General features: G+C 58.0%; 1 protein-coding gene across 5 annotated transcripts; it reads right to left on the bottom strand.

Annotated features, from left to right (window-relative positions):
* Positions 1–1,282: 1,282 nt before the first annotated feature.
* TBC1D24 (TBC1 domain family member 24) lies at positions 1,283–25,200 on the bottom strand. Of its 5 annotated transcripts, XM_044232808.1 has the most exons (10): positions 24,614–24,778; positions 9,654–9,772; positions 7,364–8,440; positions 6,705–6,722; positions 6,086–6,244; positions 4,952–5,015; positions 3,953–4,048; positions 3,515–3,737; positions 2,981–3,151; positions 1,283–2,294 (listed from the first exon to the last, which is right to left on the bottom strand). In XM_044232808.1, exons 3-9 carry the CDS (start codon positions 8,326–8,328, stop codon positions 2,997–2,999), a joined length of 1,680 nt encoding a protein of 559 aa, XP_044088743.1. In that variant the 5' UTR covers positions 8,329–8,440; positions 9,654–9,772; positions 24,614–24,778; the 3' UTR covers positions 1,283–2,294; positions 2,981–2,996. The 5 variants fall into 5 exon arrangements, with proteins under 5 accessions (XP_044088743.1, XP_044088742.1, XP_044088741.1 ...); XM_044232807.1 differs by lacking the exon at positions 24,614–24,778 and adding an exon at positions 25,177–25,200 and having other exon boundaries at positions 1,283–3,151; XM_044232806.1 differs by having other exon boundaries at positions 1,283–3,151.
* Positions 25,201–25,218: the final 18 nt, after the last annotated feature.

Here is a 25,218-nt window from a genome sequence, read left to right as displayed (position 1 = left end):
TATTTATTTATTAATTGATAAGTAAACTCCATGCCCAATGTGGGACTCAAACTTACAACTCTAAGACCAAGAGTCCCAGGCTCTTCCAAGCCTCTTCTGAGCCAGAGAGGAGCCCCTCCAAATAAACTTTTAAATGTTTCTAGAAAAATGAATGGTAATTTCTCATGCAATTACATAAAATGCTAGTGATTTTTAACATCGAAAGCAAGTTTTATGGGGTGCCTGGGTGGCTCAGTCATTAAGCATCTGCCTTTGGCTCAGATATCGAGCCCCGCAACAGGCTTCCTGCTCGGCAGGAGGCCTGCTTCTCCTTCTCCTGCTCCCCCTGCCTGTGTTCCCTCTCTTGCTGTGTCTCTCCCTGTCAAATAATTAAATACAATGTTAAAACAAACAAACAGGGCGCCTGGGTGGCTCAGTGGGTTAAGCCGCTGCCTTCGGCTCAGGTCATGATCTCAGGGTCCTGGGATCGAGTCCCACATCAGGCTCCCTGCTCAGCAGGAGCCTGCTTCCTCCTCTCTCTCTCTCTGCCTGCCTCTCTGCCTATTTGTGATCTCTGTCAAATAAATAAATAAATAAAAATTAAAAAACAAACAAACAAGTTTTATAGGGCGCCTGGGTGGCTCAGTTGTCAAGCTGAAGTCATGATCTTGGGTCCTGGGATCAAGCCCCACGTTGGGCTCTCTGATCGGCAGAACCTTCTTCTCCCTCTCTGTGCTCTCTCGCTCTCTTTCCTCTCCCTTTCTCAAATAAAATAAAAAACTTAAAAAAAAAAAAAAAGCAAGTTTTAGGTAGTAAAAAATCATAGAGAATATTAACAAAACATATTCTATTTGGGAACACCTGATACGTAACAAGGATGATAAATAGGAATTTAAAAAGTAACAACCACACATACCTCTCCATTCAACAGGCCAGCCAGGAAGACTGCCAGGGGAATGGACGGCTGCGTGTGCACACAGAGACCTCACGCTGGACACCAACACGGTAGCTAAGACTAAAGGGGCCCTCCTCGGCTGGACCTCTGGGAAGGCCAGACAGGGCCCTGGGGTAGCCGCAGACTCCCCAGGGCTCACTCGGGGACAAGCAATCCCCCAGTCCCCCTGCAGAGGGAGCCCGGAAACAGCGCTGGTACACGGTTTTCAAAGGGCCACAATGTTCCATGTGATGCCCCGACCAGTAGGGCAAGGGTGCAGTTTCCGGCGCCCACCCAACTCTGGGGCCGTGCCCCGGGGAGCCCCTGGAGGCCCCCGTGGTTGAAGAGACCAGACTTGGACCCTCAGAGTTCATGTAACAAGACCATGTTTTAATGAACACCGAAGTTGGCGCTAGGACACAGGGCTGTGAGGGCTCAGAGGAGGGGGGACAAGGGTGGCAGTGGGGGGGGGTGAGGAGTGACACTGCCTCCCAGCACCTCTCTTCTCACTAGGGACTCACGCTGTCCCTGCAGAGCCTCTTGAGAGTCCTGTGGGGACAGCGGAGCAGGATGACTGGCCCCATTTTACAGCTGGAGCAACAGAGTTCCAGGCAGGTTCGTGGCTTGCCCAAAGCCACCCAGGGCTCCTGGTCCTTCCTCCTGCACCATGGTGGCCCGGCTCTGGGGAGACTGGAGTTGGGGGGCAGGGGAGGGCCAATGCCCCACAGGAGGAGCAAGCGAGACGGAGATAGCAGTGGTGTGGCGCGTGGGGACACTGAGGGGCTGGCTGCAGCCACATGGGGACCAGGCTGGGGGGCAGGACCCCCAGCACCTGTGACCCAGGCTGCCACAGTCCCAAGAGGCTGCTTGGGTGTCCTCCCCCAGGTGCCCAGGCCCTCAGGACCTGCTGAGGGCCGTCACGAGGCAGGAGACCACTCCCCAACCAGTCTTCACGTGGCACCTACAGTCTGCAGGGCCCCTGTGGGGTCAGGCTGGGCAGGGAGGGGGCAGGGGAGGCAGCACAAGAAAACCAACCACAGGGCTGTAAGAGGGGCATGTGATGGCGTGTGACGGCGCTGCAGGGGAGGGATCTGGGGAGCAGGCAGCCCTAACAAGCTGGGGTGCCTGGGGACAGACGAAGACCAGCATGCCACGTTGGGGAGTCTGGACAGGACCCTGGGGCCACTGCAGAGACTGTGGGGGAGTGGAGGCGGCCCCGGGCAGAGAGCAGGAGGGCTGCAGAAGCCCCCGTGGGTCCGGGCTTCTCCAGGACACAGAGCTGGCTGGTTTGGGGTCAGCAGTGGAGGGTCCCTCCCTGGGCCATCCTGGGTGGCCTCTTCAGGGATGGGCCCACAGTGAGGCCCAGCAGAAGCCTCAGGCTCTGAAACGCAAGAACCCGTGATGTCCCCTCCAGCCCTTTTTCATACTGGTGCTCGGCGCTCCCTCAGGAGGGGCCCAGAGCTCAGCACAAATCCTGCCCTCCCCTCCTTCCCCCTGCTGTGACCATCCAAGAGGCAGCCACAGGAGGCCAGCACGGGGAGGAGGGTAAGGGTGAGAGGTGGTGGGAGGGGGAGGGGGACAAGGCCAAGAAGCCGTCCCCAGCGTGCCTGTTTTTTCTGGGGAGCCGCCAGCGCCAGCCACTGGCCAGGTGGCCGCCCACCCACAGGACCAGTGGTGGCCACCGGCCTCTGCTCAGGAGCTATGCTACGAGGCACCAGCAGGGGGCGCCATGGGCCCACACTTGATGGAAGGTTTCTTCTTTTCCTGTCCCCGCACTGCACCAAGGGACTGAGACTGTGTGGGTGGCCCTGCTAGCATCGGGCACAGGATGCCTCCACGGAGAACTGGGGCCTGAGCCCACGCTCAAGGCAGCAGCAGGTCTGAGCAGGGACAGACCCAGGCGGCTGAAGTCTCGGCATCCCCTGGCCAGCCCAGCCCCATAGCCCCAGCTGCACTTTGACACTGGCCACTGGCACGGCACAGGGGAGAGGAGGGGACCTCACTTACTGCCCTGAGGAGGGGGCCTGGCCTCTGCCCCACCCCACCCCATGGTGATGGCTCAGTCACCATCTGTGCAGGTCCGTCACTGGGTGTCAGGGTCTTGGAAGCCCCAGGCCTCCACAGCCGCGATGAGGAAGTTCTCAGAGCAGAGGGGCTGGTTGTTGAAAGTGTCACAGTGGCCAGTGCGGCCCCGGTTTAGGTCCCCATCGATGTAGAGCGCCTGGCCGCCCCCTCCACCTGCGGGATGCTCTGGTTAGTGGCCGCTCCTCTGTCCAGCACTGCCTCTCCACCGAGACCCTCTCCCCACTCCTGATCATCTCCCCGGGATCGGGTAAGCCTCCTAGCTGTCCCTGCCCTGGCCCTCCCAGATACTTCTCTGAGACCACAGGGTGACTCAGGTCCCCCACCATGCACCCTCCTGTCCCCACTCCCGCTCCTGCACCTGCTCCAGCCCCCACAATTCTCTTTCTCTGCCCATCCCTTGGGGGAGGCACCTGCCACGCAGGACATCCATGCCCCACGGCCCTGAGCCCATCTCCCAGGCTAAGTAACCAAGGGTGCACGGGTGGGACCAAGCACGGGGAGCAGAGGGGTGCCCACCTACAATGAGGCAGTCATTGCCCCCAGCCATGAACATGGACTCCGTCTTGGAGGGCAGGTTGAAGTGACGTGCAGCCAGGAAGGGCGAGAGGCGGTCAGCAGGGTCGGAGGACATGGGGCGGCACGGTGGCGACGGGGCGGCGGGGGCCTCCGAGGACACAGGCTTGGTCAGCTCTGGGTGTTTAATGACCACCCACTCGTAGCGCTGGACCTCGGGCTGCAGCTGAGGGCAAAAGGGCAGCTGGAGTCACCGCACACAGTCCCCCTGCCAGGCCCTCCTGCCCACGACCCCATCAGTCTCCCCCGTGCCCGGGCTGGGGAGATGCTGCACATGGCCAAGGCCCACTGCGCTCACGCACTGTCATCTGACCCTGACCTTCCTCCCGTGAAGCCAACAGTGGGGGGCCCGTGGGGTGAGGAGCCGGCAGCCTCACTCACCCGAAACACGAAGCACTCTCCAGTCCCAAAGAAGCCCACTTTACCACCAAACTTGTTCCTCTCACTCCAGTCTGTTGACAGGTAAGCCCCACACACCTGGGGAGAAAGGGCCAGGGCATGAGGCCACACCCTGCCTGCCTGCAGAAGCACCCCTCGCTCGCGGCCGGGCGGCACTATGGGCACAGCCGCACCCCCGCCCCAACCCGAGGCCAAGGGCCAGAGGTGGCCTGCAGTGTGGGGATGTCAGAGTCTGGAGTGCACGGAGCAGGTGGCTGCCTTGGCTTGTCGCGGGTACTTCTGTTTCCGTCCTTGGCCCTTAGGCACGGTGAGGAGCCCACGGCCACACTTGGACTTCGGCCATCAACCCCAGGGGTGCCCCCTCACACAGAAGCTTCCGAGATAACCGCACTCAAGAGTGGTCCCCAATCCTGCCAGCCAGCAAAGTGCTACATTTCACCAACAGACTCAGTCCTTTGAGTGGCTGCAGGCTTTGCCCCCCGTGTCTGACACTGAGTCCCTTGCTAGAAGGCAGACACAGGATCAGGGCGGGGTGAGGAACCTAACACTCCTAGGGGTGCGGGTTTGGGAGCCAAGGAACAAGGAGCCCCTGCGGGGAGCACAATGCCCTAGAATGGAGGCCTGGGAGTTCCGGCTTTCCTAGACGCTCCAGGGTACTTTCCAGGTGACAGCTACTGCAGAGGACAGCCAGACGACGACTATCTGTGAGCAGGGGAGGGGGTGAAGACAGCGGGTGGCCGGCAGGTAGGGCCTTGCTCACTGGGCCATCTCTGCAGAGCTCCTCAAAGCCAGGCCCTGGGGGGTCAGGCTGCTCCCACAGGGGAGCCCCAGGAGAGAGAGGCAGTTCCTCGGGGGGCTGGGGGTCCCCCTCCATGGAGGGCTCTCCCCACCCTGTGCACCTAAGAGCAGGGAGCCTGGGTGGAAGTTTCAGGGCGGCTCCTCCCTCCCTGGAGCTCAGCAGATGCAAAGACCCCTCCTCACCTCCTTCTGCGTGGTCTTGATGAGCAGGAGGGTGGGCTCATGTCCTTCACACTGGAGATAGAACCTGGGAGAAAGACCACACACAGAAGCCTGGCATGGTGCTTGGTGCCCCCTTGGGCCACAGCCTCTGGTGCTCCTCACATCTGAGAAGCCTGGGCTGTCTGCGGTAGACGGGCCTGGGAACTGTGTTGCCCTGTGTCCCAGGGACCAAGCATGATGGCCAAGGACCTGGCAGAACCTTGGCCTGGACACTTCTCAGCCAAGACAGAGCCCAGGCCAGGCAGCATGCGGCCGCAGTCACCTACCCCAGACCATCGGCCCTGGTATGATGGGGGGATGTCACATGCAGGTTGTCCTCAGCAGGCGCAGCCACGTGCCAGGTGCTCCAGGGAGACAAGACCAGAGGAACAGGTCCCTGCTCTAGGAGAGCTTGGAACATGCCTCGGGGTCTGAGGCGGGAGACAGCCAACACTGGGAAGTGCCTGAGGAGGCCTGATAGTGCCCTGTGGTGGCACCAAGCGCCTGGAGCTTGGCGGACATCCCCGGGGGCCCTACCTGTCTGTCCTGCTCTCCAGCTGGGGCTCCCACAGGGTGCAGAGTTGGGGAGCAGGCGAATGTATCTCTAGCTATGCCACATGCGTGGGATCACCCAGGACTGAAGCCAGAAACTTCTGAGGCCACCTGCTGTCTCAGGCTCAACAGGGGCTGTGCCTGGCAGAACGGCCGTGGGAGGTGGCATGATCTCAGGGGGCCCAGCCGGAGTTCCCCGGACCCACCTGTGCACCAGCCAAGTGGGGGTCGGGGAGTAGTGACCTGAGGCTTACCAGCATGGGCCGTCTGTGCTAGAATTCTGTAGTCCTGGGTAGGGATTCTGCTTCCCAGGTCGTCCCAGCACCCACACAGAAGCCTGGAGCCGGGCTGTGTATTCACAGCACAGAGCCCTTGCGTGTGGGAGGCTTGGGGGTAAGAGAAGTCCAGGAAGAGGGGCTCCCATTCCAGGGCCCCCAAGAATATCCAGGGGCCCATCTCCAGCCACCACCACAATGTTCTGGAGTGGCCCACAGCTCACTCTGTCCCCCCACATCGGCAGGCCCCGGAGCCAAGGCCAGTGTGTGCTGGTCTCCTGGGGGTTACCTGGTCAGGCTGTACCCGTGCTGCAGGGACGAGAAGAGGAGGAGGGGCTGGCACAGGGCGAAGCGTTCGGGGACCCATGACCAGATGTCTCTCATCTCCTTCACACTGACAATCTCTGAGTGGAAGTTCTCCGCGTGCACGGCCAGGTGCACAAACTGCCTGGGGAGAGTGGGGAGGGCTCAGAGCACAGCCTGGACCCCAGCCCCGATGCCCCCCCACACCACCGAGGGATGCAGAGCCTCTCGTGTAAGCTAAGCCTGCAGGGGGCTCCTCACCTATGGAGGGAGAAATGGGATGGTGCTGACCCCCGGAGCCCCACTCCCAGAGGTTACAGAGGGGAGAGCACTGGCCTGGGCCAGGACAAAAGCACCTGTTCCCTAATAAACGGGGATGGACACGGAACCAGCTCTGGCAAGACAAGGTTTCAGAGTCAGCCAAGCACTGACAGACAGCAGAGGTGAGGCAGCCCCACAGACAGACAGAGCAGGAACAACAGCCAGGCTTCCAGGCAGCGTTGCCGAAGCCAGTCCTGAGAGCTGGAGCAAGCAGCCGGGCCCTGGGACAGCCAGGCCAAGAGACGGAGAGAGGCCAGGCACGGACATGTGGTTAACAGACCTACCTTTTAGAGAGTGAAACACTGAAAAACAGGAGGAAGCAACGGACACAGAGAAGAAGAAGAAAAACAAAACAGACAAGGACAGGTTAGTGGCAGATACTGATGGCCGGGACGCACCTGCCTGTGGCCCAGGAGAAAGGCCTCCTACCAACAGCCTGGTCAGGCCAAGATGGTGCGGGGACGGTATGGGGACGCTGTGGGCCCTTCCCAGCTCAGGTCCCCCAGGTGCTGTGCTCAGGGTGGGGGGCATACCCAGTAGCCACGAGGACAGCAAGCAAGGGAGCCCAGAGCAGGAGGGGCAGAGCAGGGGCGGCTCTGAAATGATGTTCAGCGGTCAGCCAGGCCCACTGCCAACCTCTGACTCCAGGGTCAGCGTCCGGCTTCCGTCTCAGTGGTGGGCCTTATCCCCGAGGGCAGGACTCTACACCTGTGCCCACAGCTGCCTAAGCAGTCCTCGGCTGTGGTCACAATTCCCCTTCTACCTTCTGCGGTTTTCTATCCATGCAGGGTGGCCTGGCGGGCGGGCCAGCAGGTGACCAAGAGGCTGGCGGGACTAGGTCCAACCCCCACCCTGGGATGCATCCCAAATGAAGCCCTCCCCCACACGGGCCCCTCAGAGCTGCGGGGAAGGCCACAGCTGAGGCCCCCAGGGGCCCGCCTACCTCTTCTGCTTGACGGTGATGCCCTTCTGCTTCAGAGCTTTCTCGTTGGCCATCTGCAGGAGCTGGATTTCCTTCCGGGAGAAGAGGCGGATGGCAAACGCCTTCTCCAGCAGCTTCTCCGGAGACACAGTCTTGGCGATGTCCCTGACAAAGGTGCGGATGTCCTGCTTCACGCTGTCCGACTCCGGGGGCTGCCCGGCTCTCACCTTGTGGAAGAACTTGAGGATGGCCAGAGCCACGCGGTACAGCACCTTGTAGCCCTCCACCAGGAAGACGTCGAAGACGCGGGCGAAGTGGCTGAGCGGCAGCTCCCCAAACAGCCAGCGCTGCCAGTCTGCGTAGACCTGCAGCACGTCCTCAGATACGGCCACCATCAGCTTGTGGGCCGCCTGGCAGTACTTGTTCACCAGGTCCCCGAAGGTCATGCAGGAGGACTCGAAGGCCAGGAAGCTCTGGTCCACCAGCTTCCTGCTGGGGTCGTTGCAGGCCAGGATGCGGCAGGCGTTCTCAAAGCACTGGGCCTCATCCGCGCTGTAGTGCAGCAGCAGGGCCACGACGGCGGGCAGTGCGGGGCAGAAGGACACGTCCGGGAACTGGTTGGCGATGCACAGCAGGATCTTGCGCACGGCGCCCTCGCCGCGCGGGTTCAGGCAGTAGCTGGGCACCTGCGTGTTGTCCACGAACTCGGGCAAGGGCAGGCTGCTGCCGCTGTGCTTGCCCACGATCTTGCCCACGATGTCGCTGTACACGCTGGCGTCCGGCGTGACGGTGCGGCAGGGGATGTCCCGGATCAGCCGCTGGTATACCTTGCCACGCAGGGCGTAGCTGCGGGCCCAGTAGCCCTGGCGGGCCAGCTGCTTCAGCTCCTGCGGCTCCGTACAGCTCAGCTCCTTGGGGCCCAGGTCCTGCACGGCTGCGTCCATCTTGTCTCTGTCCACAAAGCAGTTGTACCCCGGGGGGTCCATGGTGCAGGGCACCCGGGAGGGGGGTCCCAGGCCGTCAGGTGGGGCACGGAGCGCCGAAATCCCCAGCCCCCTCTCCGAGGCCTCGCTGCTAACCTGTTTGCCACCCCATACCCTGTTGGATTAAAAGTCAGGCTTAATACATCTGTAAAAAGGTTCTTGTTTTTTGGTTTTGCTTTTTTAAGGTTAATTAATTAATTAATTAATTAGAGAGAGGGAATGAGAGTTCACACACACAAATGGGAGAGAGGAGGAAGCAGGCTCCCCACTGAGCAGGAAGCCCGATGTAGGGCTCGATCCCAGGACCCCAAAATCATGACCCGAGCTGAAGGCAGTGGCTCAACCCACTGAGCCAGCCAGGCGCCCTGAAGGTTCATGTTTTAAAGAACATGTCCTTGTTTTAATCTTTCTATAAAGTATTTGAAGTGTTTCCATTTAAGATAAGTGGATATTGGATGCCTGGATGGCTCAGTCAATTAAGCGTCTGCCTTCAGCGCAGGTCATGATTCTGTAGTTTTGGGATCAAGTCTCGCATCAGGCTCTCTGCTCAGCAGGGAGCCCGCTTCTCCCTCTGCCTCTGCTGCTCCCCCGGCTTGTGTTTTCTCCCTCCCTCTCTCCCTTGCAAATAAATAAATAAAATCTTTAAAAAATATATAAGATAAGTAGATACTTTGAGAATTCACTATAAACTCTGCAGTAGAATTTCTTTCCATGGGTCTTATGCTATCACCGGAGTAGGTCACACAGACTAAGGAGAGGCTAGGGCTGAGTTCCCCGAAGGGCTAGGCCAGACGGACCCACTCAAAACAGCTCTCCACGGGGTCGGGGAGGCCCACCAGTACCTCCTCCCGCCCCCACATCACCCTGTGGTCATTGGACCACTGCACCCCAGAGAGTTAAGAGATGCTCGGTCTCTGCCCATCAGGTGTTGGCCCTCCGGCCCTGTGCTCCACTGGGTACTGGCCCTGCCCCTCCCCGCCCCACATCAGGATGCAGAGGCCAGCCCTGAACTCCCTAGAAATGCCAGCTAGCTTTCGGGTGGACAGACATCGCAGCTGGGAAGCAGACATTAGGGCTGCAAAACCCAGTGAAACAGTCATGGCTTGGCCGTGAAGACATTTCTGGGCCTGAATGGGCCTGAGGCCCTGGGGGATTTGGTGCGGCCCCTCCTCTGTGGGGAACCACAGAGATCCAGGCAGACGGTACCCAATGGGTACGCGGTGCGATCTCTCTCGAGCTAGGAGGTCACCGGTCTACCATGCAGGGGACCCCAACTGAACATCTGTCTTTGCCAAAGGCTACTGTCCTCAGCCACGTCTACCTCATACCTCAGACCAGCCTTTCCACCTGGGATGGGACAAGGGGACAGAGGGCTCAGGGCTCTGCTTTAGCGGCTTTCAGAAAATGGCCAGATCGTTCCAGTTCCTCCTGCACCTGAAACACTCATCTGAAAATATAAAAAGGAAGTCACGCCTTAAGAATGAGGAGTGGAAATTAAAGATATACAGTATAAAACCTGTAGGGGTGAGAAGGCAGCTGGAGAAAGCCCCTTGATACATTGTTTTTCATTGTGGCATAATATACAGAAGGTTTACATTTTAGCCATTTTTAAGTGCCCAATCCTGAGACATGAGAACTGTTCACACAGTCCTGCACCTCTCACCCCTGTCAGCCCCCAGATCGTGCTCCTCTTCCCCAGTTGAAACTCTGCCCCCATTAAACACGGACATCCCCTCCCCAGCCCCTGGTGCCCACCCTTCTATCTCTGTCTCTGTGAATGGGACAATTTTTTTTTTTAAGATTTTATTTATTTATTTGACAGACAGAGATCACAAGTAGGCAGAGAGGCAGGTAGAGAGAGAGGAAGGGAAGGAGGCTCCCTGTTGAACAGAGAGCCTGACACGGGGCTCGATCCCAGGACCCTGGGATCATGACCTGGGCCGAAGGCAGAGGCTTAACCCACTGAGCCACCCAGGTGCCCCTGAATGGGACAATTTTAGAGCTTCACAGAAGTCGCATCGTACATGTTCGTCACTTTGTGCCCACCTCATTTCACTCAGCATCATGCCCTCAAGGTTGGTCTATGTTTATAGTGTGTATCATAATTTTTTCATAATTTAAGCTATTTTTAATTCTTTATTTTTATTTATTTCTTTTTTAAGATTTTATTCTGTAAGCCCTAGCTACACCCGTCAGTCTGGAACTCCTGACCCTAAGATCAAGAGCTGCACGCTCTCCCACCTGAGCCAGCCGGGTGCCCCAAGACTATTTTTCCAGAGCAGTTTCAAGTTCACAGAGAAGTGGAGAGGAAGGCACAGAGATCTGTCACCCCCTGCCTGCACTCCGCCCCCAGACTCATGCATCACCAGCGTAGCTCAGCACTTAGCAGTCTGCATGAACACGCCATCACTACGTGAAACCTGCAGTGTAACAAGGGTTCACTCCTCATGTACCTTCTAGGAGGCGGGACGAATGTACGAGGACATGTGTCTTCATGATACCGAGTATTTTCACTGCCCTAGAGTACCTCTGTGCTCCACCGTCCATCCCGCCCTCCCCCAATCATAATGTCCTTCCTCTTTACGCCTAAAGAATATTCCACATGTGGCCGGAACATGCTGTGTTTGCCCCCCATCTGTCAGCTGTCACAGGTCACTCCCAGCTCCCGTGAACAATGCTGCTACGAACACGGGGGTGCCGGGGTCTGCCGGAGCCCGGCCTCCAGCTCTCCTGGAGATGTATCTGTCAATGCTGCTCTTCCCCGAGCTTCGCCACACAGAGAAGATGAGCTAACCTAAGGTTTTGTGGCAACACCTGTTTCATGTGTCCCACCAAGAAGTGCCTCACCCACAGCGGGACCAGCCTGCTGCTGGGCTGGAGCCTGCCTCTCCAGAGGAAAAGACACCTTCACGGAGCCGGTAAGTTTGTTCTACCCTGTGTGGGAAAGGAGCTGGGCCCGTCCCCAGGCCCTAAAGAGCCACGTCCAGAACCACACCCAGGTGGCACTCCACAGCCCCCATGGGCAAATTACCTGTAGGTTTGTGGGGCTTGGGTTTTTTTGTTTTGTTTTGTTTTAGTTTTTATTTCTTTATTTGAAGTCCTCTCTACCCCCGACACAGAACTCAAACTCATGACCCTGAGATCAAGAGTGGCACGCTTGGGCGCCTGGGTGGCTCAGTGTGTTTTAAGCCGCTGCCTTCGGCTCAGGTCATGATTTCAGGGTCCTGGGATCGAGTCCTGCATCGGGCTCTCTGCTTAGCAGGGAGCCTGCTTCCCTCTCTCTCTCTCTGCCTGCCTCTCCATCTACTTGTGATTTCTCTCTGTCAAATAAATAAATAAAATCTTTAAAAAAAAAAAAAAAAAGAGTGGCACACTTTTCGGCTGAACCAGGCAGGGGCCCCACCTATAGGGTTTACATCCTTCATTCTAGGCTCTGGGCCTGCTAACCTGTGAAGGGAACCCCAGGCCCATCCTGTGTGTGTGAAAAGCACCAGATGCTTCTCGGGGCAGTAAACATGTTTATAAGCAGAACAAGAGCCGGGCAGGACAGCAGTGACCCTCGCTCAGCCGGCCTCCCATGCTGGTGGGGTACTGGACTGGCAGCTCCAAGCAGATGATCGCACCCTGCACAGCTCCTCCAGAAGGACCTTCGGGGAGGAGCAGATGGTCTCATCTGCTGCAGCAAGGAGCTCAGGGATGGGCACACCAGATCCGGAGGAAGTCTGGGGCAGGGGCATGCTCCCTGGGCCTCCACAGGCCTTCTCCTCCAGCCCCACCCAAGACAGAGCAGGGCACTCCTCGGTGGGCAGGCCAGGCCTACAGCGACTGCTCTAGGCACCTGTAACACCAGATTCACAGTGGTTTTCTTAGTTGTTGTTTTTAAACAGGAATGCAGCGGCACCTGGGTGGCTCAGTGGGTTAAGCCACTGCCTTCGGCTCAGGACAGGATCTCAGGGTCCTGGGATAGAGCCCCACATCGGGCTCTCTGCTCAGCAGGAAGCCTGCTCCCCCCCCCCCGCCTACTTGTGATCTCTCTGTCAAATAAATAAATAAAATCTTAAAAAAAAAACAAAACAGGAATGCATCGTCACAGAAAGGGCCAATAATACAAAAGGACAGAACAGAAATGTGAAACCCTGTTCTAGTCCCTCACCCCAATCCTACCCCGTCTTCTACCTAAGGCCAATCACTACACACGTTTTAGCGCGTATCCCACCAAGTCTTTCCTTCAATTGACACGCACACTCATTCACAACCACGTTAGATAGTGTAAGCTACCAGCAAAGAGAAGTCGGGGATAGGAAACACACCAAACATGTAAGAACATATAAACTCCTCTGGGTTAAATACTGGTGCCCTGGAGGTAAGCTCTGGAGCTGACATGGCTGTCCCCCCAGATTCTCCTCCTGCAGCTTGCGGCTACCACACGACACTGTCGGGGATGTGGGAAACAGGCCCCTGTTCCCCTTGCCGCCCCCCCACCAGTGGCTGCCCCAGAGGCCAGGAAGGAGGAAGGAGGAAGGAGGCCAGGCTTCCACATCCACACATAAGGGTCAGTGTGGAGAAGGGAGGCAGGAGCTAGTGCAGGAAATGGTCCAGTGTTCAGTCCGATAGGCCTGGCTTCCAAGTCCAGCTCTGACAGCCTGAACCTCACACGACCCATGCCTCTTCCCCAAAGGACACGTGCCTACCCAGTTGACGGAGTTGATAAGCACTGTCTCATGGGCATGGGTCCTCCTGCAAGCACCACCTCATGGGCATGGGTCCTACTGCAACATCGGGGGTTGGTGGAGGTGAGCTCATGCTCCAGGCTCACTGGCTGGGGTGTGCGTGACATCCGGCAGACAAGCACACCCCACTCTCTCTCATGTCCCCTCATCTGTGCTCCCCACCATGGCTCTGCTACACAACCCCTGCCTCTGTGCTCTGGTTGTTCTGGACACCCCGCCTGTGGGGCCCTGCCACCATGTAAACCCCCTTCCTTGGGCCTCCAATGCAGAAGCGGGGGAATAACTTTGGATTACAAACACCGCACTCACCTAGACGCCACCCCCCCACCAGTCTTAGGCTTGCTGCAGAGCAACAGGGCGGGGCCTGGGCTGGTTCTCAGGGGACACCTCTGACTAGACCTGTGGGAGGAGGCTGGCTCCAGCTGCCTGTGGCTCCCTGCCTTTGGCACATAGGGAAGTACTTGGTACGTCCTGTCCTCAGCTCTGGGCCTAGCCTGCCAGTTCCGGGAAAACTGAAAAAACTCCTTTCGATATCCTTTCAGATTCACCAGAAACCGGCTGATGGCTTCAGACACCTGGGGACATGGCGTGCCCAGCAGGCGATGACCACTAGAGTAATCAGGGTGGACTTCTCTAAATTTGAGCTCAAGTGACCAGAAGGAAGCAGCCAACAGAGCTGAGGAAAGGTCACTATGGACAATGAGAAGAGCAAGTGCAAAGGCCCTGGGGCAGGAGCATGCTGGTGAGCTCCAGGAAGGGGAGGGCGTCCAGAATGGCCAGAGCACAGCAAGCACGGCAAAGAGCAGCGGAGACCTCCGGGGCCAGATCGCCCACAGGGAGGAGTCTGGATCTCCTTCTAGGTACAGCCGGAAGCAGGAAGGGATGTGATCCAACCACTGCACTTAAAAGCCAATTGTTATGAGGATTAACGAAGACTGTTTATAGAAAGCACTCAGCCTAGTCTGGCACACAGGCAGCTCACATGTCCCTGGGGCGTCTCTTTATTGCTCCACAGAGTTCCTTGGCCTGGTATAGGCTCAGGGACATCTGGGGAGGGCTAGGGACCCGGTGGGTCATCCCTCGATCAGTCCTGCAGAGGGGCCTGAGTATGGCTCCTTCTGGTGGGGGAGGTTCTCCCACAGACTCACCCAAGACCCTGGCTCGCTCTTTAGGGACAGTCGCTGCAAAGAGCCTCTTCGACAGACCTGTTTCCCCCACCCCTGTAAGCCCCCTCCAGTGATCCTCACAAACGCCGTGCCTGTTTTGAGGGTCCAGACTACCTACAGAAAGGAAGCAAGTTATTCTTAATAAAAAATAAAAGAGAACTCGGGGGCCCCTGGGTGGGGCAGTCGGTTAGGCATCTGACTCGGTTTTGGCTCAGGTTGTGATCTCAGGGTCTTGAGATCAAGCCCCACATCAGGCTCTAAGCTCACCACGGAGTCTGCTGGAGTTTCTCTCTCCCTCTGTCCCTCCCCGCACTTGTTCACTCTAAGTAAACTCTAAAACAAAACCCAGAACTCTAAGTGGACATGAGTGACCCCTATTTCCCCCAAATGTGATGTTGCTATGCTGGTGACAGCTTGGTCTGCCTTCCCTTCCTGCCGTGATGACCACTGTGCCCTCTGGCCATGTATACTGTCCCGGGTACGCCAAAGGCAAGTTGACATCAGGCTGTGGTGAACTCCAATGCACGGGGGTGGGGGGGTGTGCTCCCCACAGGCCCCAGCCAGGACGGCTGTTTCTGGGGAGGGAGTTCCTAGGAGGAGACACTTCTGCTGGGTGCACCCCATATGAGTTCAGATCAACCCCAACCCTGTCCTCCAGGGCAACAGGAAGAGAAGGTGATGGCTGGGCTAAGAAGCAAGGCAAGAAGACAGAGGTGGGAGGGACAAGACCTCCTTGTGGGACAGTGGGGCAGGAGAGGCTGAGGAACAACAAGCCAGCAGCCCCTGTTCAAGCTGGACCCCTCCCATCCCAGTCCACAGGGGCTGCAGAGCACAGGGCCCTCGGCTGCTGGCCGCCAACTGACTCTGCCTTGCAGTCCGAGCTCCCCTAATCCTGAGGACAAGTCAAGGGCATGGGGACTGGCTCCAGTTTACAGAGGAGGAAACCAAGCACAGAGATGTACCCATGAGTGCCACAGCACAGGGACAACCGCCCCAGGTCTGTCTGCCTCTGGGGTGCTCATGGCGACCCCTGCCATGCCCACAACCCCTGGTCACTTTGGGATCACAGGCCACCTGGACAGTCAGCCCCCCACCCCCAACGGGCTCTCCTCAGCGTGTGCAGGGCTGGCTTCCCAGGGCCCCTCTGTTGTACCCAAACACTGCCCAGCATCTAAGGAGTCACGACCTCTGCATTTCTCACCTCTTAAGTGGGGAATATGATTTCCCCAAACTCTTGGTTACGATCCTCACTTTCTTTTTTTTTTTTAAGACTATATTTATTTGAGAGAAAGCGGAAGCAGAGGAAGGAGAAGCAGACGCCCCGCTGAGCAGGGAGCCCGACGCGGGACTCTATCCCAGGACTTGATTTCAGGACCCCGGGATCATGACCTGAGCTGAAGGCAGACATTTAACCAACTGAGCCACCCAGGTGTCTATGACAAGCACAGGCACACACATGAAGCCTGGGTGACTCCATCTTAACCACCTACCACGGGCTCTGTGCCCCCCTTCCAGGCCGGGCCTCCCCCTGCCCCTTTTATTCATCTGACAGGCTTCTGCTGAGGTACAGCCTCTGTGCCCTGAGGGGCCACCAAGGCACTGCACTGGTTCCACCTGAGCCCAGCAGAAGGGGCAACGGGAGGGGCGCTGAGTGTGCGGAGACAGGGAGGAGGCCAGGTGCCAGAGTGGGCAGGGCAGAGAGAGGAGGGCACGCCGAGGTGGGGAGGCTGAGGTGGACGGGGAGTGGCCAGAGCTGGGACAGAAGGGGACCAACAGCCTTGTGTGCCAGCTGTCCTGGGAGGCTGGATCAGCCCCACACAAGCGGGATCAGTAGGAGAGCCTAAGCAGAAGGTGGCATGTGAGGAACGTTCCACTGGCGGCTGAGGAAGGAGGGCTGAGTGCAGAGAAGAGGTGCGGGGAGGGTGGGTTAGGGCCAGCCGGGGAGGATGGAGGAGATGGGGTGCAAACAGACTGCCCAGGGGTAGGTTCCACCAGCTGAGGTGACCCAGTGGTGGGGGCAGACACCCAAGCAGGGAACGGAGAATCTGACCCAAGGCAGGGGCAGGGCCGGCAGAGCAGCCAGGGTGCTCTGGCTGGAGTGTGAAGGCCTGGTATGGCAGACGCGCCTCTTGGGCTACTGCCCGAGCTGCTCAGGTTGGAGGCAAGGGCCCGCCCAGACGCCAACGCTGGCTCCTAAAATTGTCAGCCACCCGGTCGGCCTCATGGAGGCGCATACACACAGCCTTGGTTGCCACCAACGGGCAAGGGGCAGCCGTGTGCAGAGGGATTCTCACCACCCCCACCCCCAGCTTCGGAACAGCACTGGGTCCAGAGCTGCGCCTGCTGGGCCTGAGTCACCGAGCACAGGACCGGGGAGCTATACTGCTGGGGTCGGCAGCTGTGGCTCAGCATTTCCTCTGCTCTGAGCAATCCTCCATCTGTTCAGGGAGCGGGACTAGCAAACAGAGAACCAACAGGAAGGAGGCGGCGGCCCCAGCCGTGTGCGTATGTGTGGGCGCACGTGTAGGTGTGTGTGTGCGCGTGTGCATGTACGCGTGTGTGCGTGGGCACGGGTGTGCGTGTGCAGCAGGACAGCGGGACAGGGACGTGCCTGGCTTTGGGGCTACAGACTTCTATGGACAGAGCTGCTCCTGCTCCCCTCTCAGGTGGTGGAATCCGTGGCTTTCTCGGTCTCTAGGGAGCCCCACAGCTGTAGAGGCCGTGGGTCTCTCTCAAGGTAGAGCCTACAGACAAGCCAGGCGACAACAGCACGAGGAAGCCCGCGACACCTGCTTAGAACTAGAGACCAGCATGCAGGGGTGACACAGCCCCATTCCAGCCCTCCCTCAGGTGTGTGCATGAGAAAGACATGTTTGCTGCCTGACACAGAGATGCTCAAGGCTGAGGCCACTGGGCAGCGTGCCAAGCGGGGAAGACAGCCCGTGTGGGAAGGAAGAGCTCAGCTCATGGGGCATTTGGGTACGAGACAGGGTCCGCGGGGCGGGGGGTGGGGGGCAGCCTGAAGGGCACTAGCAAGTCAGGAATGGCAGACATGGCCGGTGGGGCTTCAGGTGAGGACAGTGGAAAGAGGTGGAGGGTTGGGACAGGTCCCTGAGGCCATCTGGCCTACAAGACGGAAGGGGCAGGGATGGGCCTGGCCATAGGCCTGGAGCAGGGCACATTCCAAGGCAGGAGATGACCAGCCTCTCCCAGTACTCTGGAACCTTCTTCTCAACTCTGAGTCAAATTGGACCTCATGAGGCCCAGTCTTCCCACCCATCTGTGGGGAGAACAGGAAAACACCCCATTCCACTGGCAGGGATATGCTGGAGGCCACGGGGAAAAGCTGCAGGCCCCCCCCAAGGGGGGGAAGGGGGGCAGGTATGCATCTCCCCATCTCAGCCCTGGGCTGTAAGAGGACTCCATTTGTGCAGACAGTGGTGGTGATGGTGTCACTGACCAGGGTGCCCACAGTCACTGATCCCCCACATTCTCTTACTGTGCTGGCCCACTTTCACCCACCTCCCCCACTCCCACCACTCCTCTGCCTCTGGAACCTGCGATCCATAGCACCACCTCCTCATCCTCTCTCTGAATGTGCCCTCACCCTTCTGGCCAGACCACAGGGGCCCCCTGGACCCAGCCCCCTCTCTCTGGGTTCTTCCCAGACCCTGCCCCTCTACCAGAGCTCTCCTGGACCCCCACCCCCCTCTATCTGGGCTCTCCCCAGACCCTGACCCTCAGCTCTCCCCACACCCAGTCTCCCTCTGAGTTCTCCCCAGACCCTGCCTCCTCTATCTGAATTCTCCCCAGACCTGCCCCCTCTATCTGGGCTCTCCCCAGACCCTGACCCTCTATCTGAACTCTCCCTGGACCTTGACCCCTCTACCCTGGCTCTCCTCAGACCCCATCCCCCTCTAGCTGAGCTCTCCCTGGACCCCGCCCCCCATCTGAGCTCTCCCTGGACCCGCCCCTCTCTATCTGGGCTGTCCCCAGACCCTGTCTCCCTTTATCTGACCGCTCCCAGGACTCTGCCACCCCATTTATGCTCTCCCCAAACCCAGTCCCCCTCTGTCTGAGCTCTCCCCAGACCCTGTCCCCCTCTATCTCAGCTCTCCCCAGACCTTGCCCCACTCTGTCTGGGCTCTCCTCAGACCCTGCCCCCCAGGGTCCTGGTTTCCTGGCCCCCCAGCTCAGCTCAAAACCATCACTGCAGAGCACGAGGGGGCAGAGCAGGCAGCCTTGGCTTGATACTCCCCAGCTTTAGAAGCTTTACATCTCTATCACTTCATCCACATCCTGGTCAGCTCCAAAAGTGCCAGAGATGGGTGTCATGTGTACCCCACTCTCTCATGACCCCATCCAAGGGCTTTTCATGATGCCCTTCCCTCTTCCCACCCCTCCCCCTACCCAGCGGCCCCACTTGGCTTCACCTCCTCGCCCTAGACCTGCCTGTCAAGCCCCTCCGGTCTTCCCCGCTGGGCCACCAGGCACACCCACAGGTGAAGCCAGCCCCACAGCACACTTCTCTGCACCTGCACACCAGCTGGAGGGGAAAAATCAGGCTGCCCTGGTCCAAGCCCTCAGAGCCCCCTGGCCAGCAGGCTCTCTGAAGCCACACCCCAGCTGATAGCTCCACACCCATCTGCGGCCCTCCCGCTCTGCCCCTAAGTCTGCACCTTCCCCGGGCCCTGACTCTCCCCTCTCGGGCACCCCATCTGCCATAGTGTCCCCTAAGAACCCACAGGCTGCTCTGGCCCTGTGGCTCCTTCCTTCCCTCCCAGTGAAGCTTGTGGACAGAGTGGGTGTGCCCACCTTGCAGGGACACCCTTGGGTCCTTATCACCCTGAAGCACGCATGGGTGACCCCGCTGCTCTCAGCTCTCCTCTGCAGAGGCCTCCCGCTTCCCACCCTCCTGACCCCTCAGCTACCCTGCCTCTCCTGCTCCCATTGGCCCGCGAGTCTTTTAAATGTGGCTTTCACGGGGTCCACGCTCTGCTCAGCCTAAGATCCTCTTGTGAACTCAGGTCCTACACCTCCAACTGCTTTCTTGAGTGACGCTTACCACCCTGCACTCCCCATGACCAATGCAGCTCTGGGCTGCACTGGAAACCCTTCCTTGACCCCTCCCTTCAGGATCTGGCCCTGGTGTGTGGGGTCCAGACAACTCCTGTGGAGGCGGCAGCAAAGCAGGAGACACCAATCTCCTTCACCTGCCTTTCCTGGCTTCCCAGGCAGGGCTGAGGGTGCCCTTGCTGCATGTGATCCCTCCTTGGGCAAAAACGGCTTTAACTGTGGGCCTGCTGGTGTGAGGATGGGCTTAGGGGTTCAGCTCTTCCACTACATGATGATTTTTGAGTCCAGGGGCCTCCCGCCATAGCCGGTGTACCCGGGAAGGAGGAACCTAGAGACAGCAACATGGAGACGCAGAAAAATCCCAAACCACTTTAGCCCAAGAGGAAAATTTAATTCTAAATAGTAACAACAGGAACGTTTGCCAACCTGTGCTATACATGTGACCTTCCCAGCTGGTGTCTGCATATAACGGGAGTATAGGCTGTGCTCTGCCTCGACCCTGAAGCAGAACACAGGGATTTTCCAAATATTAATGGCAACTGGCAACTCCACAGTGACTACCAGGCAGCCAGTTCTGGGAAGCTGGATAGTGGCCTTCGCTGGTGGCACACGATGGAGGGCGCGTGCCAGGGACAAGGGGTGTAACCATTAACGAGGCATTAATCACAGCACAGCTGGCTGGCCTGTCTGCCCGTCTCCAGGCAGAAGTTCAAATGCAGGTCTTACCAATGACACCTGAGCACAGGACCTGGAACAGGTCCCTGTTAGGCACTCCAAAGAGTCCCCTATGGCCCTCTGTTGGGTCAAACACCTTTGCCCCAGCCTGGCCTGGCCTGGTCTGCCCACAGGCAGGGGCTAAAGCTGGAATGGGGTTCTGCTAATGCGGGATCTGGATCTTCCCGGCAAAACAGGGTCTTCCCAAGAGCAGGTGTGAGCAAACACCCCCAGGGCACGGGAAACATAAGCCAGCTACACAGAATGAGAAGCAGGAAAAGAGGTCTCGCCCGTCGGCAGCATCAGAATTCCAACCAGTCTGAATTCCAAGCAAGGTGCCTGTCACAGGTGTGCCTCAGAAGGCTGGGCACAGAGCAGGTTCTCGAGCAAGTATTTTTAGACCTCACGACAAAGCTGGGGCGAGAGGGAGTCTTGCAGTCATAATCATTTCAATAGGCATTCAAAACACTTCCTGGGCACCTGGTACCAAGTGCTGGATACAAAGACACAAGCTCTCCATGAGCCGCTGCCCATGGGGACATAGAGGGATGGACCACGCCAACCGAGATGCAGGTGCGCAGAGAGGAAAGCACAGGGTGTCGGGTGCCTCAGCAGGGTCCTGCAGGACAAGGAGGCCCTGGCCCAGGAAGAAGTGACAACCTGGGCCCAGGACAGGGAATCAGGGGGCACAGCTACTCGGGGCAGTGAGCCCTACAGTCTTTAAGAGGACAGGCCACTGACCACCATCCACAGCGCAGATGACTAAACGTCATACAGTCCAGCTGCATGGGATCCCAGAAGCCAAAGGACCTGAGACCAAGGCCTGGCGTGTACTAGGCAGTGGGGAGGGACAGTCCCAAAGGGCAGGGAAGGCTGTCTGAGGCAGGAGGAATTAATGTGTACACTTGGGTCTTTCTAAGTCTGGCAGCTTTACCAAGATTTAAAGGCTAGAATGATCCTTGCTGGACAAGGAATTCCTGAAGAGAGAGAACCCCGGCAAAATGATACAAGGAAATGCTGAAGGGACAGAATGGGGAGGGAAGCGTTCAGTGGGAGCAGGTAAGAACTACATTTAAAATACTACACAGTAAGACTTTTATTGGTAACAGAATCCCCCATCAGTAAGCAACACCCCTCACTGTGTGTGGTACCCAATTAAAATTGTGTAACCACTAGGAAGACACAGTTTCAGATTATGGGAAACAGGCCAAGCCATATCTAGTATGTTCCGGATCACCTGTAAAAAGGGAGAGCAGCAAGGGAGGCTGGAGGGAGAAACCATGACCGCTCCCATGTGACCCTTGCCAGCAGGTCCTTGTGCAACACCCAGGGGAGATTGATAAGGTCCCACAGCCAGCTGGGGGGACATAACCACCATGGGACAGAATGAGATCTTGTCTCGGGTGCCCTAAGTGAGGAGCACGTTCCTTCACAGACAAAGATAACTTCTAACAGCCCAGTGTGCACTTATCTGAAGGCCAGACCAGCCCTGTGGGGTCCTGTGCCACCTGAGGGCAGAGAGAGGCTCCTTTTGCAACATGGGTCTTTCCCCACCCTCTCCCCGTCAGCCCCCAGGTGTGGGAGAAGACAGAAGGGGCACCACATACTTGCTCGAGAGAGCATCGAGAATCTTTCCCAAGTCCTGCTTGCTGCTAATGCTGGTGTACCACACAGAAACTGGGGTCCCAGAGGTACAGCAAGGGGGCCTCGAGAATTCTGTAACTTTGAATTGGTTTCTGGGTGTGAAAAACACTTTTTTCAGAGATCTAACTAAGAATGCTCTGAGGGGACCAACTCCTCATCTACAGGGAAATGAGATCCTTTGAGATAAGTGACAATCTGGGTTTCCCAAAAGGCACATAAAGCCATGAGATAGAAAGGCCCCTGGCATCAATCATCTGATTTTGCACCTTGAGGATCTTACATTTCGCTGTTTACTCTAACCAACAAACTGGGGCCCTGTGACAAAGAAGAACCCCACGATCCTGCCCCCAGGCTCCCAGGCAAGGGCTTATGAATCTGACTTCCATTACCTTGCCCACCCTCTTCCCATACGGACATAAAACTTCAGATCCCTCCAGGTTTCTCTTGCTTACTCCATACACAGCCCTTGGGAGACCCACCCCAGTCCTGCGACTTCAGCACCACTGGAAGGAGTCCCGCGAATGCTCCCCAGCCCAGGACACTCTCCCTGGCTCTAGACTAATGTACACCCACCTCCCAGTCAGTAAGGGAAGCCTTACTGACCTTCAGCTCAACATCTCCAACCGGAAGTTGTCACCTTCCCCCAAACCAGCTTCCTTCTAGCACCCTGTGTGTGTGGCACGGGGCCGCCAACTGCAGTCACCCACTCTTGGAATGTTCCTTACGCCTCCCTTCTCCCTGGCTCTTCCCCTCCCTACAGCCACCTGTCCCATGGTCCCTCTCTCCTTTCTGTCCCCCGGCACCCTTCCTCTGCGCTGGGGCTATGTCTGGCTAGGGAGGCTTCTGTGGCCCCTTAACGGCTTCTGACTCAGTGCAGGCCTTCACCACCCAACACTGCTACCGCTGCCTGGTCCCCCACTGAGAGGACAATCACATCAGTCACTCACGAACCCGAGACCCTTTGGGGGCTTGCTCCCCACTGCTCTCAGGGTAAAGTTCAAACCTGAGCCTGGAACTCAAACCCTCTTTCCCAGTCTGCCACCAGCCTCACTTTCCCTGACCTCCGGAGTCTCCCGAGGCCCTTCCTTCAACTACAGGGTGTGAGATCGTCAGGCCTTTCTCTCCGCACACGCATGGTCCCTTTGCCCAGAAGCCTCTTTCCCTTACACGGCCTCGCCACATCTATTCTTTTGTGAAAATTTAGCTCAAGTCCTTCCTAGGAATCCCTACGGAAGGGCAGCCAGAGGCTACTGATCTCTCCCCTCTGCACAGCCAGAGGCTACTGCTCCCCACCACCAGTCCCACACAGCAGTCCCCTCCTCCCTATGCGGCCAGCTCTGGCACACGGTCTCCCGCATAGGGCCTCCTTGTACCAAGAACAGTAGGATCTCGATAAATTTGTGTTAAAAGCATAATGAAAAGGACCGAATAAAGAATTCAAGTGGGTTCTTAATAAAATGCCTGAGGTGTTTTTTTTTCTCCCTCTGATATTATTTCCATTTGGAAAGTGACATTTGCAACAGCCACTGAAAATGCGGCTTTGAGTGGAAAAGGGCTTCTTTCTTCCACAGACAGAGTTGTCATAACAGGAAAGGTATGCTTCAACGGGTAAAACATTGAACAGGGTAAATGTTAAGTGCTTTTTTATAACCTGCTTTGTTGTTCTTATGTACTTCAAACCAGAAACCATCTAAAAGCAAACACTCAAATATGTCTTCTGAGGTTGGCTCAGACCACAACTGGAATTAGGAGCAACATGGTGTACCCAAGGTCACTTGGCCTGCTGGACGGTCCTGGCAGGTGCGCCGGGGCCCACCTGCAGGTGAACCTGCAGACTCGGGGGTGAATTTTATTACTGTTATGAGAAGCCTGTCCAGGTGACGTCTACGTTCCCCGAAGGTCACCCTTAACCCAGACGGGAATTACTATGCTAGCTTCAGGACCTTGGTTCATTTCAACAGCTGTTCAGAGATACCCGCCTGCCCACTCCATGCCAGACAATAATAAGGGAGCAAAGATGAACGTGACGTGGCTCTCACCCTGTTCACAGGGAGAGACAAGCTTCCAAACAGACCACTTGCACCAGATAAGTGCTTCACGTAAAGACTTAATCCGAGGGCTGAGAAGATTAGTCGAGGACCAAGCTTCAGAGCAAAAGAAGTGCGTGAGGGGCTGCACCCCCGGCTAGGGCTAAGTGCAAAACCTTCGTGAGAGTCCCTGAACTTTTCTTACTTAGGTTTGCTTCTCAAAGCCTATACCCCTTCAAATGAATAGGACCTGCATGCTTGGCTCCAAGACAATTAAGCAAACAGTTACAGGGGTCTGGTGCGAGCCCTCATCCTCAAGTGGAGGAAACAGCTACATCTGTGGAATAATGGGGTTTTGGGGGGGCAGAGGGGGTGTTTTTTGTTTTTTGTAATTCGCCCTCTGACAGCTGACCAAATATACATCGAAATAATGAAAACCAGCTTCGAGTGCCCCTATTGACCCCGGAAAAGCAGACAGACTCCTGACTAGGAATAAGAAAATGGGCAAACACCAGAATGCCAGCATCACCACCATAGCCACAGAGCCACTGGCCACCAGGCCTGTGGCTCCCGTGCACACTGCTATCTTCAGACTACCTGGGCCTCCCCATAGCCCAGGTGGCTCTTAGACAACCTTTGGCCTTTAATGTCAGTCCAGCCAGTGGCACTCCAGGAACCCCACAGCGTCTGTCCCTGTATGGAGTGAGGTCATCAATGAAAACCTGCAGCCAGGCCACCAGCACCCCTGCCCAAAGAAAACCCGCACCGGGTGCAGCCTATGCCCAACCTCCAGCTGTGCCTACTCAAGGCTCGGAAAGCACAGCGCCAGGGGCCCTGCCGAAATGCTCCCTTCCGCAGGCAAGGCCTGGAGGATGGCTGCCGCCTGGCACAGCAGCCAGGCCAAGGGCTCCGAGGCTGGGCAGACAGGTACCTGGGCGGCACGTGGGCCGGCGGGTCATCCTGGGGCAAGCAGAGGGCCCAGAGGAGAGCAGTTGCAGGTCTTCAAGGGCAGAACGTTATCAGAGAATCTGTTGCAATTTCGAGTCCAGGAGAGGATTTCCTACCCCGCAGAACCGGAAAGTGCCCCGAGAAAAGAGTGACACAGGAACAGCTCTTTCCTACGCTTCGCCCTGGGCCGACCGCGGACCTCGGCTGGTGGGGGGAAGGGGGGGCGTAGGCCCTGCCGCCGCGGTGGGCGTCGGGCTGGGCTGAGATGGGCCCCTGCCCTGGGCCCCTCGCGCCCGGCGCTCGGTCCGCGGGGCCCAGCCGGAGGAGGGCGGGCAGGGCCAGGCGGACGGCCGCGGAACCCGGGCGCACGGGGTCCGGACCCCTACCCGCGCCACGGCCGGCCCCAGCGCCCCTCCTCGGACGGAGGCCCCGCAGCCCTTCCCCACGTCCCCTCCCTCAGCACGCCCCCGCCGCGCTGACAGCCGGCGACCCGGCCCTGCGCGGGGCCGTCACGCCCCCCGCCCGCCGAGCCGACCGCGCACCCACCTCCGCCCGCCGCGCCGTGCCGCTTCTCCTCAGCTGGCCGAG

The sequence above is a fragment of the Neovison vison genome, chromosome 14, assembly GCF_020171115.1.
Source record: "Neovison vison isolate M4711 chromosome 14, ASM_NN_V1, whole genome shotgun sequence".
Taxonomy (NCBI): domain Eukaryota; kingdom Metazoa; phylum Chordata; class Mammalia; order Carnivora; family Mustelidae; genus Neogale; species Neogale vison.
The sequence above is the reverse complement of the archived record's forward strand: the minus strand, read 5'-3'. Positions and strand labels throughout refer to the sequence as shown.